Here is a 16,723-nt window from a genome sequence, read left to right on the forward strand (position 1 = left end):
TACCAATTCGTGTTAGCTTTGCTGTTTAGCTGATTGTCTGTCACTAACAGGAAACACCACACAATTATTTATTATTACTATTAAAAAGTCAAACCAAGTTCCAGTTTTTAAAGAAGTCATTTATGAATCTATCCTATGAAAAATCAGACTTCCATTTAGAACAAAGTTAGGAACTGCTTTTTGCAGAGTTCTGTCCCTACTGTTGCAGATGAATTTAAGAGGGTAGAGAAAAAAGAAAAAGAGCTCAGAAAACAGGAAAATCTGGAGCGCATGTAACAAAAATAGCTAGTTACAGTATGGAAAGATTAGCTAATGTTTCCTCAAATATGAGAAAAGACATTTTAAAATAGGTGAAGGCACATGGAGAGACACGGCCAGCATTTTTTGTTCACTTTAATTCATGAATTAAATTTAGTTCCAGCATGTTGTGCCATTTAGTTCCTTACCTCTCCTTTACTTCTCCTGAATCCATATTCGGGTTAACTCTTTAAAATTGAACTGGTTTCCTTGACTGAATGCTCTCAGGAACTAAGAAGACTTTAGCTGGTTGCAAAAATAAAACAGTCTTGCTAGATTCATTTTCTAACTTTTGGTTACTTTTCTCCCTGCTAATCGTTCATGATTGCCCTTCTTCTAACCTGTGTAAAAATATCATGCTCTCAAGGTCAGTAATTAACGTGCTTGGAATTTCTATTCTTCCGACCTAGTTTCCTTTTTGTTGCTCTATTGCGGTATATTTTGTTTTGTCTTTTAAGGCAACAACATCCTGACTCTTCTCAGTGGTGTGGCAAATGACAGCTCTTCAGTCTTCCCAGCTGTACTTCAGACATTTTAAAATTGCCTCTGTGATGCAGCTTTGATTGACTGGGCATTCATTTTATTGTCTTTGAAAAGTTACAGTGGTTACTTTTACCACTAATGGAATTAATGATGTGTTTTCTTTCAAAGCAGTTTGCATCTCTAATCTTAGTGTGCCTTCTTTTTCTACCCCTTTCTTTATTGTCTAGGACTTGGCACAATATGTGAATGAAGTGAAAAGAGATAATGAGACCCTTCGTGAAATTAAACAGTTTCAGCTATCTATAGAGAATTTGGTATGTAATTATCTTTCCATCTCGCTTCCCCTCACCCCCACATCAACGACATTCTAGGATTTGTTGTTGAAGAAAACATAGTTTTTACCTTCAAGTTTCTACTGTTGGATGTTGTTGCCAATCCCTTTGTTTGGTAGTGTTCATGTGGGTGTCTGAGGGCACCTGCGACCTGTTCGTGTCTAGGGACTGTGTGATGGCTTGCCCCTCTTACCTTAGTCACACTCTGCCTCTTCTCCCAGCAGTCTGAATCTAAACATAGGAGTCCACTTTTTTTTTTTTCTTTTCTTTCCCTCATCCCCATACATACTCACGGCTGATTCCTATTCATTTATTCATTTTATATATATTTGCTGTGTGACTATTATGACCCAGACACTTTGCTTGGGTCTGGGACTGTAACTGTGAACAAGATGGTCTCAAGATTGAGGAGACAGTTTAAAATAAAAAAAAAGAGTTAAAAATGCCATATTGAGATTAGTGCTGTGAACTGGCTGCTATAACTGAAGATTATAAGGGGAGTCCTAGTTTAGATAAGTTGGTTGGAAAAAGTCCTTTTAAGTCATTTGAACTGAGACCTAGAAGATAAGAAGCAGCCAGCCACACGAAGATCTAGGGGGAAGTGACCCAGGCAGAAGTCGTAGCAGGTGAAATGCTCAGAGTTGGGAAAAAAACAGGTGTATTCAAGAAGCTGAAAGGTAAGAGTGGTGGGAAATGGAGAGTGAAGGGAAGGATGGTGGGCTCTGAGCCATGAGGGATGGGCAGGGCAATTGCGTAACACAGCCTTGTAGGCCAAGATGCTGAATTGGGATTTTACTGTGACTGCAGTGGGAAGCTATTAAAAGGTTTCTATCAGGGAGTATTACAACAGACTGATTGACATTTCAAAAAGACCCTGTAAGCAGGCAGCCCAGCCAGCAAGCTGTTGAAGTGGTTTCAAGAGAGGATGCAGCCTTGGATTAATCTGCGGGCAGTGCAAATAGAGATGAGTGACTTTAGGATACATTTTTGGTAGAGCAATTTCATCGCTGTTTTCTCTGAAACATTGTGAACCTCTCTTTCTTTTCACACATGCAGCCACAGACCCATTTCAGGACACCGTCATCTGCCGCTTTTCCAGTCACAGTAGCCTCTCATCATCTCTTCACATAGTTGCAGTTCCAAAATGTGGATTTCTCAATTTACTTTCTTTCTCAAATTTATCAAGATTTTTTTTGTTATTGTCTTCAAGATTCAGTCAGTATTCCTTGGCATGATATTTAAGGTCCTCAGTGATCTGGACTTAAGCTATTTTCCTGAACTCCTCCAGCTGATAACTGTCCCTGCGCTTTACATTGTGGATATTTTGTTGTATTATAAGATCTCCAATTTGACATACATTTCTACAGTTCTGCCTTCGATTGTAATCTTAGAGCCTAGTATGTTTTTTCCTATTATTCCCTATCAAATTTATTCAAGGTGCATCTAAAATAAATCCCTTTTCCTAATCTATTATTTTTCCTCTTTAGAATTCCATAGCATATTTCTTGGACAGCTGTGTAGCCTTTAAAAATTGTGGTAAAATATATATAACATTGGCTGGGTGTGGTGGCTCACACATGTAATCCCAGCACCTTGGGAGGCCGAGACGTGTGGATCACCTGAGGTCAGAAGTTGAAAACCAGCCTGACCAACATGGTGAAACCCCATGTCTACTAAAACTACAAAAATTAGCCAGACATGGTGGCGCGTGCCTATAGTCCCAGCTACTGGGGCGGCTGAGACAGGAGAATTGCTTGAACCTGGGAGGCAGAAGTTGTAGTGAACTGAGATTGTACCGCTGCACTCCAGCCTGGGCAACAGAGCGAGACTCCCACTCCATCTCAAAAAAAAAAAAAAAAGTGTATATATATATATATGTGTGTGTGTGTGTGTGTGTGCGTGTGTATGTATATATATGCCATTCTAATTATTTTGAAAATTTATAGTTCTGTAGCATTAAGTGCATTCATGATGTTGTGTGACCATCTCTGAAACTTCATCTTGCAAAACTGAAACTCTGTACTCATTAAACATGAACTTCCCGTTCTTCTCTTTCCCTGGCCCCTGGAAACTACCAATCTACTTTCTGTCTCTATAAGCTTAACTACTCTGGGCACCTTATACAAGTGAAATAATACAATATTTGCCATTTCATGACTGGCTTATTTTACTTAGCATAATGTCTTCAAAGTTCATCCTTGTTGTAGCCATGTGTCAAAATTTTATTTTTTTGATTTCCATTTGTTTAAGGCTGAATAATATCTAATTTTATATAAATACCTCACTTTTTTCATTGATGAACATTTGGGTTGCTTCCTTCATTCAGCTATTGTGAATAATACTATTATATTATTATTGTCACAGGTGTACCAATATCTATTCAAGTGCCTGCTTTCACTTTTAGTTATGTACTCAGAAGGAGAATTTCTGGGTTGTATGGTCATTATGTTAATTTCTTGAAGAATCGCTATACTATTTTCCACAGCAGCTGCACCACTTAACATTCCTACTACCAATGCACAAAGGTTTCAGTTTTTCCACATCCTCACCAACACTTACTGTTCGGTTTGTTTGGATAACAGCCATCTTAATGGTTTTAAAGTAGTATCTCATCGTGGGTTTGATTTGCATTTTCTTAATGATTAATGATGTTGAATATTGTCTTTGTGTGTTTCTTGGCCATTTGTATATCCTCTTTGGAAAAATGCCTATTCAAGTGCCCATTTTTGAATCAAGTTGTTTTTTGTCATTGTGTTGTAGAAGCTCTTTTTTTGTATCCTGGATATCAGTCCCTTATAAGACACATGGTTTGCAAATATTTTCTTGTGTCTGTTGGCTTTTCACTCCGTTGATATTGTCTATGATGCACAAAAATTTTTAATTTTGACAAAGTCCCATTTATCAATCTCAAAGAAATCATTGCTGAATCCATTGTCATAAGGTTTTCCCCTGTTTTCTTCTAAAAGTTTTATAGTTTTAACTGTTATGTTTGGGTATTTGAAACATTTTTAGTTATTTTTTATTTATGGTGTAGGTAATGAAGGGTCTACTTTTATTCTTTTACATGTAGATATCCAGTTTCACAGCACCATTTGTTGAGAAGTCTATTCTTTCCCCATTTAGTGGTCTTTTCATTTGACCATATATGTGAGGGCTTATTTCTGGGTTCTGTACTATTCTGTTGGTCTGTATGTCTGTTTGTATGCCAGTACCACATGATTTTGATTATTGTGGCTTTGCAATAAGTTTTGGAAAGAAGTCAGTAAGTATGAGACCTCCAGCTTTGTTCCTTTTCAAGATTGTTTTGACTGTTCAGAATCCCTTGAGATTCCATAAGAATTTTAGAATGGAGTTTTTCTATTTGTGCAGAAAACATCACTGGGATTTTGATTAGAAACATTTATTTTTATATTTATAGTGTTAATCACACATCTCTGCCCTTTATTAAAATGGAATTTCTGGATGTTAGTGATTTTCAGTCAGTTCTTTTTTCCCCTAGCATGTACAGGAAGTGCTCATAAGCACTTAAAAGTAATTTTGTTATCAGCCTCTGGGAAAATAGCTCATTATTTTAAATCATTAAGTCAGAGCTTTTCATCCTTGAGGTCCTAGCTCAAGAAAGCCAGTCTGGACTTTATAGACCAAATTAGCACCCACCCCCACCCCCCAACCCCTTTCTGTACTCCTTCATGGCCGTGGTGCATTTATAATTTCTTGCTTCTGTGAATATTTGTCCCTCCACTGGGCAGTGTGCTTCACGAGGGCAGTGTCTGTATCATTTTGCTGTACACCTGTTATGGTGGTTGGCACACAGAAGATGCTCAATAAATATTAGTTGCCCAACTGTCTTGTAATTTGGACCCTTCCAGTTGAGTCTTTCTTTTCATAGCTAATTTCCCCTTTATGACTATATAATAATTAAAATCAACTGATGTCCTTGACATACCCCCTGGCATTACAGAGGACAGACTTCTTTATCATGTAGGTCTGAGCTTTTTAGAGTAAATATGCTTTAAAAGTGTAAAAAATGATAAAATTTTAATGTAATAAGGTAGTTGTCTTGAGTAAGTATCTCTACTGACATTTGTTTCTATTTTAATGTGATTATGAAAAACTCTGACATGTACATTTTATATTTTAGAACCAACCAGTTTTGCTTTTTGGACGACCTCAGGGAGATGGTGAAATTCGAATAACCACTCTAGACAAGCATACAAAACAAGAAAGGTAAGAAACGGAGAATTCTATTTTGAAAATAAGTAATTAGTGTCAGAAAACGGAGAAAACCTTACAGACAGTTCTTCCAGTGTGAAGTAGGGGAAAAAAGGAAGAAGTACAGGGAGAGAGAACAACCCATGATTTCTAAATTTTTAAAATTTAGTTTATCTTAGGCATTCCCACCTGGGTTCTGGTATCTATTAATTTGTCTAAGTTATTAAGAAGGAAGTAACAAGTATAGATGATCAGCTGGGATACATTAAAATGAGAAGAGCGATAAAGTAAGAACAGGTAACTACCGTAAAAACATCATTGAATTTTTGGAATATATTTTTAAATAACTGAAAATAATAGAAGAATGCCCTAAGAAAGAAGACCAAGTGAGAATCATGTAGTAATATTTTCTTGAGGGAAATTTGCAGATGTAGTTCTCGAAAATTAGTAAGCTTGGCCCAGAGTCCTTAATTATGTATATATGTGATTGTCAAACAGGTTTTTGTGGTTGACAGTGATCATTTTCTGGAATCTTTGGAGAAGCAAGAGCCAGCAGGGGGCAGCATCAGCTCTTGCTTCCACCTCGATAACCCTGGCTCCACAGGTCCTTTAAACCTCTCTGGTTTAATAGACGTTAAAAGTGATGCAAGTGTTACAGCCCTGTGAATGTGTCATTATCATTGTGTATAAAAAAAGTGTGTTAATCTCTGAGAGTTTATAAAAATACACAAGTATTGGTACTGGGTGTTGCAGTTATAAGGTTTATTTTCTCCCCCAAGTTATGTTGTTCTTAATAAGAAAAAAGTATTAACATGGAAATTTCACCGTAACTTCTTCAGTTTACACTTGGCTCATATACCATTCAGTTTGTGTTTTTAGGTGGTCAGTTAAATCATGAGGAACAACATAGAGGGTAAAAGCACAGTTTCCAAAATTAGACCTGTTTGTGAATCCCGTTACATGCGTCACTAGCCGTGTGACCTTGAGCAAATTAACTTCTCTAAGCCTCAGTTTCCTCCTCAGTAAAATGAAGATGGTAAACAGTACCTACCCAGCATGTGGTCTTGGGGATTTAAATTGAGTCATGTTTGTAAAAGGGATGAACAACACTTCTCAAGGCATTCTGGCTGATCCCTAGTAACTTCAGTAGAAGCTGCTACTGATGTCATTAATATTATTCTATACGTTTTTAGCTTTTAAATTAAAAAAGAAGGCAATTGCTCATGAGCAAACTTTATGGCTTATCTCATTTGGCCATTTCAACAACTCTGCAGTGTGCGTTTTACTCTTATTATGAATTTTGCCCATTTTAAAAATGAGGGAACCAAGGCACAAAGGCACACTGAGGCCATTTACAAAGTAAAGGGAAGTTCCAAGATACACACAGTTCTTATAACCACAAATCCCCCATTGTTTTCAATGTGTGATACTACCTGTTGTCTTTAATGCAAAGAAAAAGACATTGGTTGCTTTAATTTTATCTTACCAAAAAAAATTAATACACATCCTTCTAAACCATTTAAAATCAATCAATTAATCAGTCTCTCTTTCACAGGCATATCTTCTTATTTGATTTGGCAGTGATCGTATGTAAGAGAAAAGGTGATAACTATGAAATGAAGGAAATAATAGATCTTCAGCAGTACAAGATAGCCAATAATCCTACAACCGATAAAGAAAATAAAAAGGTGACTTTTTGGAAACTAATAACTGTAATTTACTTATAATCTTGAATATTAAGGAAAAGTATGATAATACATTAATGTGAGATGTGGCTTATCAATCCAGATGTTTTTGTTTCTAGAGATTGATTAGGTACATACCTTTGTGAGAAATAACTGGAAAATGCCAGATCTGATCATTTCTAATGCCCTAATGATCCAGATAGTAAAAGGCATTTGGCATAGAAATTGTTATAGATATGAAGTTGACTACAATCAGCTTGATTGTGCAGTTTGTACATTGATAATATTGTGAGGGGTTTTTGGATAGTTATGGTGGTATTCTTGTGAATTTAGAAACATAATGTTGTTAATGACACCTATTAATCTGAAGAATATTAATTTTAACAGTGGTCTTATGGCTTCTACCTCATCCATACCCAAGGACAAAATGGGTTAGAATTTTATTGCAAAACAAAAGATTTAAAGAAGAAATGGCTAGAACAGTTTGAAATGGCTTTGTGAGTATTTCTATTTTTAAAAGTGCTTTTATTTTTACTACTTAAATCACTTATGAATAATGAACAACCAATAAGTGTGCTCTAATGCTTGTAGCATGTGTCATGTGTACAGAGGCAGGGGAAATGTTTTGCTGTGATCAGGAGTGCTACTAGGCTGCTGGCTGCTTGATAACTTTGGTCTCCTAGGAGAGGAGTTTTGTTGAATTCCTTCAAAAAGAAGAAAGAGGGAGCTCTAATCTTCTGTTTGACTTTCTTATAGGCCTGTTTTAGTTCTTTAGCTGTCAGCAGCCCAAGAAAATATTAATTATTCTAATGATAAACTTTTTATGTAATAACTATATTTTAAAAATTATATACCTTTAAATAGAAATACCTGCATGTGTACTTACACAAACAGACATGTAAATGTATATATCTTATTTTTAATAGAAAGATTGAATTATGCTCTGTTTTCACTCACTTATCATTTGAATCTTGGCTAAAATGCTTCATGTATTTAAGGAATGCTTTATGGGCTTAATTTCTTTAAGTGGTTTTTAGTTCTATTGAGGAGGAAGCTCAACAAAGAGGTGGAAAATAAATCAATTCTGTTTCAAAAGGAATGGCATACAGAGATGTAATAACCAAGAACATGCCATTATAGGTGTTTCTTTTTAGTTTTGATGTTTAAGGATTGAAAGGTGCACAATGACCCTTTTCGTGGAAATATATAGGATGCCCTGAAATAAAACTGTTAGCAAAATGTGAAATTAAGGAAAACTACATTTGGAATTTGTTTCATTTGGGTTCTAAGATTATTTACCATTTGTTGACAAATTCTATCAGTTTTTTTCTTTAAGAAATGCTCATGTTAATGTAAACTAGAGGTAGGAATAGGATGTTTTATTGTGGTTCTGAAATTAGGAAAATAAAGATTCTCAAGGTTATTTTATCTAACATTTTGAGATACAGGATTCTATAGCCAAAATGTTTAAGCTTATAGTCAGTTCTGCGTTCATCTATTATCCTTGCCATGAACTGGCTGCATGATGAAAGCTAAGTTATTTAAACTTCTCACAGCCTCAGTTTCCTCATCTGTAAAATAGGGATGATATTTACTTCAAATTCTAGGTAATATGTATCAGCAGAGTGCTAGCCAAATAGTACGATAGCAGCCATGTGATACTGTACAATAGGTGATATCTATTGTTATTGCTATTATTATTAATAATGATTGCATTTGGGATTCTAGCATACTTATGAATACTTATAAAACTACATAACATCTTCCAATATACTAATTTTTCTTTTTAGGAAGTCACTTGGAGTTGAATAATTTGAATTGGAGTGGTAGGATGCTGGGGTTAGTGGTAATATGCAAAGACAGAGCTGATCTCGAGCCTTTACTCTTATATGCTAGGCTATCATTTTTTTGATGGGTTTTGTTTGCCTTTATAATCTTCAGGTGAGTGAAGGAATGTCTGCAGAGGAGAAAACTTGAATTTCATGTCCCAGAGCAGACAGGTTCCTTGGACTGTATGATAGATATATCAGTCACTATTTTGTTCAGTTGCCATAAAACAAACAGTTAATTTCTAGATATGAGAGACTTGATGGCCAGGCGTGGTGGTTCATGCCTGTAATCCCAGCACTTTGGGAGGCTGACTTGGGCGATTCCCCTGAGGTCAGGAGTTCGAGGTCAGCCTGGCCAACGTGGTGAAACCCCATCTCTACTAAAAGTACAAAAATTAGCCAGGTGTGGTGGCGCATGCCTGTCGTCCCAGCTACTTGCGAGGCTGAGGCAGGAGAATCGTTTGAACCCAGGAGGCAGAGGTTGCAGTGAGCTGAGATTGTGCCACTGTACTCCAGCCTGGGTAACAGACTAAGAGTCTGTCTTGAAAAAAAAAAGGAGAGAGAGAGAGAGAAATTTGACAAGATAAATTTCTTGTCAGCATTTGGCTTCTCTCCTTAAGCGTGGTCACCTTGTAGTCTAAGATAGCTGCTAGAGCTCTAGGTATAAAATCTATGTTCTAGGTAGCAGAAAGTAATCCCACTTTTATGGATTCCTTGTAGAAATACCACCCGCTTCTGTTACATAATACTGACCAAAGTGTAGTCATGTGGCCACACCTGCCAAGGGAGGCTGGCAAATAAAACCTTTATTCTGGGTAGGATTCTTCCTGGCTAAAAATTAAGGTTCTTTTACTATGGAAGAAGGGAGGAATAGGTAGTTGTAGGCAACCAGGAGCCACCGCCTTACAGGTTTATACATATAGTACGTATGGATTTAAATTGTTCCACCACAATAAGGATGGCTGAAGCACATGCACAGAACCTGGGATTCTTAATCTTTGATTATTTTCCAAGCACCTCAGCAATATAATAACACACCAGTAGAAGTAGTTTTTGTTATTTTAGAGATCTGTTGAATGTCCATGCAGGTAGTGAGAGGGTAGAAGTATCTTTTTGGAGAATTGCTCAGAGTTGAAGTTGAGGGCTTCTATAAATAAGGGTTATATTATATATGGTAAAATAAAATCTGAGCAGGCATCAGAATATTCCATTGTTTTATTTCCTTCTTTTTTGAAGTTCATCATGTAGGAAAGTCCTGATAATGTCTGCTTCCAGCTTTATAAGACAGATTTTGCCTGTCTGATGCTCATAAAAATAGAATAATGTAGGTAAATCTTGAAGTTTGATTTTGCCTATGGTTCAAATTTTGCTGCTTATCCATTATTTTATCCATGTATTAAATCTGTATTAAATCTGTATTCATTATTAAATCCTTTTTGATAAGTCACGGAGAATAAAAGAAAATAACTCCTGCGCATCAGTGACAATGCATGATGAACAGCAAGCCTCGTGTATCTCCACAGGATGGCTTCTTCCCAGTGTCTTTAGCATCAACACGAGTCCCTTGAGTTCCCTTAGAGCACTCTGGACTATTGCTTTAAGGAATTCTGAAAAGAAAAGGGAGGCATTGGTGAGAGGGCGGAGGGAAATCAAGGGAGCTGATATTTTTAAGAGTGTTGAAATGCTTGCCATTTCTATTTACAGAAGATGGCAATTCTGTTTATAGGATGATTGGATCATTTTTATTTAAAATTATTGCAAATCACTGTTAAGGCACTTAAAATACTACGTTAAGCCTCTAAATTAAGGCTCTTAATTTAGAACATTAAATAAGGCCATGGAAAAGCATGAACACTAATAAACAATTAGTATCTGGTGAACCCAAATATTCTCCCCAGAGGTGACCTAAATCTCAGCCTCTGTCTCTCCCAAGCACATCCCCATCCTTGTTCAGCAGTCATGTTCTCTGACCTTCTTTGACCATAACCACTTCCAGTGTTTAAAATACACAGTGAACCACATTAGAACCTGGCAAACCTCCATAGGAAAGGCTGAACAAAGAGAAAAGTAGCAGTGACCCACTTGGATAGGGCAGGAGGATATTTTTCCCTTTTTTTTTTAAATTTTTGTGATAAGTGATAGCAGGACTGATACGTTCTTGAGGTTGTTGGAAAAATTACTTAACAAAATATACCAAATAGAGTGCAAGGGCTGTAGTTCTGGGGGCCATAATCTAAATAAGGTATTTAAATCTTTAAGAGGCTGATCAATATGCCTTGCTTACTTTTATTTTTTCCAAAAGGGTTTTCTTTTTTTTTTTTTTTTTTTTTTTTTTTTGGTCACTAACTGTCTCTCACAATTCCATTTAGTCATCTGTGAAACAGAATGGCAAATAGTTTTATTGGGTTAAGCTGGTTTTCATAATGATGCTGGAAAATATGGATATAACTGCCTATAGCAATGTTCAAAATTTTGTTAAGAAGCTATGGATATGTTTTCTCCAAATCCAATATAACCATTGTGCTTTTATGAATTTTTCTGTAAGATTTAAATTAATAAACCTTGTCATACCCATTTTGTAGCTCAGGAAACTAGCAGTCACAGGAGCATTTGAGCAAATGCGTACAAGTTTGATGCTGTGTCATTTACAGTACAGTTGAAGATCTCAGTTCACAGGAGTTTCCTTATCCGTAACAATGCTAAAATAAGCAACTGGACTCAGATCTTGGCATCTAAAACTGGAGTCTGGGTTTTTTGTATTTTTTGTTTTTGTTTCCTCACTGTGAATAGGATCTAGCGATCAGATAGTTTTCTTAAATGTCCCGGGAGTAAGTTAAACCTGAGTAAAAAATAAAGAAGTATAATTATATTTAAGTTGGTGCAAAAGTAATTGGGGCTTTGCCATTACTTTTAGTGGCCAAAAAGGTTTTTTTTTTTTTAAAAGAAAAGTTAGCAAAAGGATAGGTAAAATAAGAGGCATACCATAAGTATCACATGTGGTAGTAACGGGTAGATTCAGAATTAGCCTTTGTAGTGCTTTTTTGAAGGGAAATGAAAGGTGCTCTTGCCTAGAATTTCTTCTGACCGACCTTGGCCCAGTTCTTGAAATTCTAACAATTCTCATTTACCCCCTTGAATGAAGAAAGACCCTTTGAGATGCATATGCCGTCACTACTGCGAGTATCTAAGATGTCTTGACTGTGTAATAAGTGCCTGGCACAGTTCTACATGAATTACCTAAGAGAAAATAGCATAGAGGTCAGGCATTGTCTACTGAAATATTAGCCCAGGATGTTTATCTTTTAAACACAAGGACTAATGGTAGTGGAAAGAAGAGAATGAGAATGGGAGATGGAGATTCTAGAGCTCCAGAGGGACTCTGGGACCAGGATGCACTATCCTGTTGGTCATCCGGAAGGGCAGCCCCTGCCTGCGCTTTGCATTTCCCAGAATGAGCCCTGAGAGGAGCTTCCCTGTTGGGATGGAGCAGGGAGTGAGAGTGTAGCCGTTAAGCTCCACAAATCACGTTTAATCTGAGGCACAGTGTTTCTTTCTAATTTATTCCCCATCTACTTCCAGAAGGAATTTGAAGTCACTCACAATAAAAAGCACACATGCTGCAGAATTAAAAAGAAAAATTTAAACAATCAGAGGTCAAATAGAACAGTGTTTCCAAGTATTATCTTCAAACTCAGGCTCCACTAGACAAGAATATTTTCTTGAAGTTTAGTTTCTGTAGTTTATATGATAAAAACAAAAAGCATGTTTCTCACATTTCAAACCTAGAGTTATATTTCATCAAACATAATTTGTTTTAATCTAAAGATATTGCTCAGATACTTTGAATACCAGAGAGAGAATTACCAGAGGAAATTTTATTCATTCTGCAAATATTTATCGTGTGCTTGCCTTGATGCCAGACACTGTTGGAAGCCCTGGGCTTATAACAATGAGGGAGCTGTTGCAATTGAATTTAAGTATTATTATTTCTAAATATAATAATATTCTGTTAGTATATAATGGATTAAGTTTCAGGACTGAACTCTTGATATTTCTATTCAAATCATCTCCTCCTTTAACCTCCATTTACTTAAGGATCAACATATGGAGTCACAAGAATTGCGCTTGATACAGCTCCCTCTCGCCACTTGTAATCAATCTCTCACTAATCACTGCACATCAAATCTGAACACCTGCCTGAACTCTCTCTTGCCACCCCTGGGTTACATCTTCTGCATGTCTCTTTAGCTTCTGCATTCCCTACTTCTTCCCCACTAGTCCTTCTTCACAAGCATCAGAGTCATCCGATGCTAAGACTACCCCACTTAGAAAGCTCTGTTGGATATTTATTGTACTTGCTATAACATCAGAGTTTTCGCTAGGATGGAAGAAGGCCCTGACTGGTTTTATCCCACCCATCTTTCCAGCCCCATCTCCCATCAGTTTTTCCTGTGCTTGTTTCTTTTTTTTTCTAGTTAAATTGTGTGTTTCAGTTCTCAGAGAATGCCCAGGCCTCAGATATTCACACATAAGCTTTCCCTGCCAGGCCTCATCTTTCCCCCTGTTCTTTGAATACGTGGTTCTATATCCTGCAGGTCTTGGCTGTAAATGTTACTTTGTGAGGGAGATCCCTCCTGACCCCTATGCTAAGTGAGTAATACCACCTTTTCTATATTCTCTCACAATTGTATTTATATTGCCAGACAGAAATTATCCAAGCATCCTGTTTACTGCCTTCTCTTAATCCAACAATCCCTCTTCTGTTAGAATCTGTTAGATGTCCACTCAGTTTTACTTCTCTTTTCTCCTAAAGAATAAGGATTCTGTTTTGTTTATTAGAAGAGAAGTTAAGTTGAACCATATGGTTAGAGATGTAGGAAAGGGGAAAAGAAAGCCTCATGGATCAGGGAATGGAAAGAAAGTATTGTGTGTGTTTGGTGTGAGTGAGGCTCTGGGATAGCTATGGCGTCTGAGGGATTTGAGAAGGGGAAAAGGCCTTTTGAGATGCAGGTGTTTGGAATCTCAATTTAGCTTCCCTTTATGTTCTTTGAAATGTTAAGTAAAGAATGAAATTATTTTTTGTTTATTTTGATGTACCTTTAGCGGCCCAAGGCTGAACTGCCTGGGTCCATGGAATATGGGATTGCCGTTAGATCTATTTGCCTATTTAATGTCTGTTTCTTGTATGAGGGCAGGGATCTTGTCCGTGTTGTTCAAATGCATGATCTGTCCTAGCATAGTATCATATTTTTGTTGTAAATGTGAAATTTTACTCTGTAAGTTTTCTGACAATGAAGACAAGGGAAAAAAAAAGACTTGATGAGTTGTGGCATTCTTATTATCTGACAAAATATTACAATGGCCCTTTGCGGGAGAAACTTTTTCCAGTATGGTAAGAAGGCTATATAGTGTGGATCCTTAGGTAGGAGACATTGAAAAACATTCTCTACCAGCAACATTAGATTTGTTGAAATTCTTGAAGTTGATGACATAGATCAGTATTTCTCTTTTATGTAAGCCTTCAACTATGTAATTGCAGTTTTGCTAAGGCATTTTTATGGACATCTAACCTGATGCTAGCCCTTCCAGATGTTTCTTTCTAGTAGTCTGGCTTGCTTGGATAAAATTTTTGGAACTAAACAGGATGGGCAATTATCATTTTATCTAGCCTGTCATTTAAGTAGCACTGATCTCATTCATTTATATACTGAAAACTGTAGAAAAATATGCAACTCATATGTTATGTGGGGCCTCCTTGCTCCTTGGAGATGTAGACAGAGGTTAGCCCAGATTCCAGTTTTAGGGTCTGAGGTGCTCAAGGCTCACCTACATTCTCACATTTCTCTCTCTCTCCATGTTCTTGATTCATTGTGGCTTTTTTGGTGTGTGTGTGTGTGTGTGTGTATGTGTGTGTGTATTTTCTTTTTTAATTTTCCCACCTGTCGGACCCAGGAGAAAAGATCTACGCCTTTTCCATTTTCCACCTGAAATCCATTCACAGTCTATTTTTTGTCATGCCAACAGGCGTCACAGTGGCGCTTATGTCATGCACCTGTTCCCTCTGCTGTTTCACTGGTCTTTGACACCCTCAGCAGCACCTGGAGCATGACCCTCCCCACCCAGCACTGCTCCCTGCAGAGGACGAGCGCCCCTTGCCTCACCACCCCTTTAGGGAGTGGCTGGTCAGGCCAGACGGAGTGCCTCCCACACCTGTCCTGGGATTTAGAGGATAAAACCATGTCATGTTACCCATCAATTCAAAATTAAGCTCTCCAGTGAGTGTTTCAGAAGAAATTGGTCTTTGTTGTTAATTTTTGAAAGACCCATGTTTCTATTATTAAAGGTTTGGCAACAAATTTGACATTCAAATGTGAAAATTTAAAAGATTCACTTTGTTAATATTTTTGCCCAGATGGAGATGCCTACAGTATCTGCATGAAGCTGTCAGAGTTCTAAAGCAGGCCTAAGAAACAACAGCTACTACCACTATGAGTACTGCTAGGCCTGTCTTCCCTTCCTATCCCCTCCTCTCTCTCCTCTTTCATTTTCTTCATCAGAAGGTTTGTTTGGATCTTCTCAAATGTATAAATAAGTTTCTGTTGAGACAACAGATTTCTTCTCTTAGAACAAGGGCCAGCAACATTTTGTTGTAGGGGGCCAGAGAGTAAATGGTTTAGGCTTTGTGGGCCATATGGTATCTGTCAGAGCTACTCAATTCTGTCATAGTTAACTACGAATGCGGCCATAGATTCACATACATGAATGAGTGTAGTGTGTTCCAGTAAAACACTTGGTGGTTGTATTTGGCCCGTGGGCTGTAGTTAGTGACCTCTGTCTTACAGCACAATAAGATGACTTACGCCTAGAGAATTAGTCAATATATGTTACCACAAAATGATCTCAGCTATAATGAAACCATGATGTGGCCTTTTGTAGAAGTGTGATTTTTTTTTCTTTTGTTTTTAGTATCCGTGATTCCTGTTTAGACTATCATGATGATTTAGCTCCAAAATGTTTTTTACTTCACCAAAAAAAGAAAATAATAAACCTGGATGAATTATCTATATTTGTCATTATTATTTTACTGTCTAATTGAATATTAAAAATGTCTGCTCACAGAACAGACTGTATCTATTCAATTTCCAGTTTCATTAAGTTTTATTACATGGTTTATTGAAAAGGACAGGTCCCACAGAGTCCAGGCCAGTAGCAGCTATGTGGTAACTTTTTCTCTACTCAGTAGTCAGCCACATCAACAAGAAGCTTTTTTCTTTTTCTTTTCTTTTTTTTTTTTTTTTTTGAGATGGAGTCTCGCTCTGTCGCCCAGCCTAGAGTGCAGTGATGAGATCTCAGCTCACTGCAACTTCCACCTCCTGGGTTCAAGCGATTCTCCTGCCTCAGCCTCCCAAGTAGCTGTGATTATAGGCACACACCACCACACCCAGCGAATTTTTGTGTTTTTAGTAGACAGGGTTTCACCATGTTGGCCAGGCTGGTCTTGAACTCCTGACCTGAGGTGAGCCACCCGCCTTGGCCTCCCAAAGTGCTGAGATTTCAGGCGTGAGCCACCATGCCCAGCGAAGAAGCATTTTTTAATCAGTGATGCTGTTTGTGCTCTTGATGCATTTTCTTCCCATCAGCAATACCATTTGTGCCTGTTATTTATTCTGAAATTTCCTCCCTGGAGAGCATACTAAGGAAAACCGGAAGGGGCAGAGGAAGCCTGTGGTGTCAAGAGTTGGCCAGAGGGGGAGCCTTCCTGGATGAGCTGGATGTGGGGATGACATTTTGTCACCTGCTTTGGCATTTTCTTAGTGTCCAAAGCCCGACAGTGTCTGTTTGGAAACTGGAGGCCTTACTGGCATAATGGCCAAAATATCAGTCT

General features: G+C 37.5%; 1 protein-coding gene across 5 annotated transcripts in view; it reads left to right on the forward strand.

The window, feature by feature from the left end:
* The window catches only part of VAV3 (vav guanine nucleotide exchange factor 3), a 397,306-nt gene that overhangs the window by 211,136 nt on the left and 169,447 nt on the right, over positions 1-16,723 (forward strand). For all 5 annotated transcript variants that reach the window (XM_077952262.1, XM_077952264.1, XM_077952266.1 and 2 more), the window contains 4 exons: positions 1,008-1,094; positions 5,254-5,339; positions 6,880-7,012; positions 7,397-7,506. In XM_077952262.1, the coding sequence (XP_077808388.1) occupies positions 1,008-1,094; positions 5,254-5,339; positions 6,880-7,012; positions 7,397-7,506 (416 nt within the window). The remainder of the gene's footprint in view (positions 1-1,007; positions 1,095-5,253; positions 5,340-6,879; positions 7,013-7,396; positions 7,507-16,723) is intronic.

Source organism: Macaca mulatta, chromosome 1 (assembly GCF_049350105.2).
Source record: "Macaca mulatta isolate MMU2019108-1 chromosome 1, T2T-MMU8v2.0, whole genome shotgun sequence".
Classification (NCBI taxonomy): Eukaryota; Metazoa; Chordata; class Mammalia; order Primates; family Cercopithecidae; genus Macaca; species Macaca mulatta.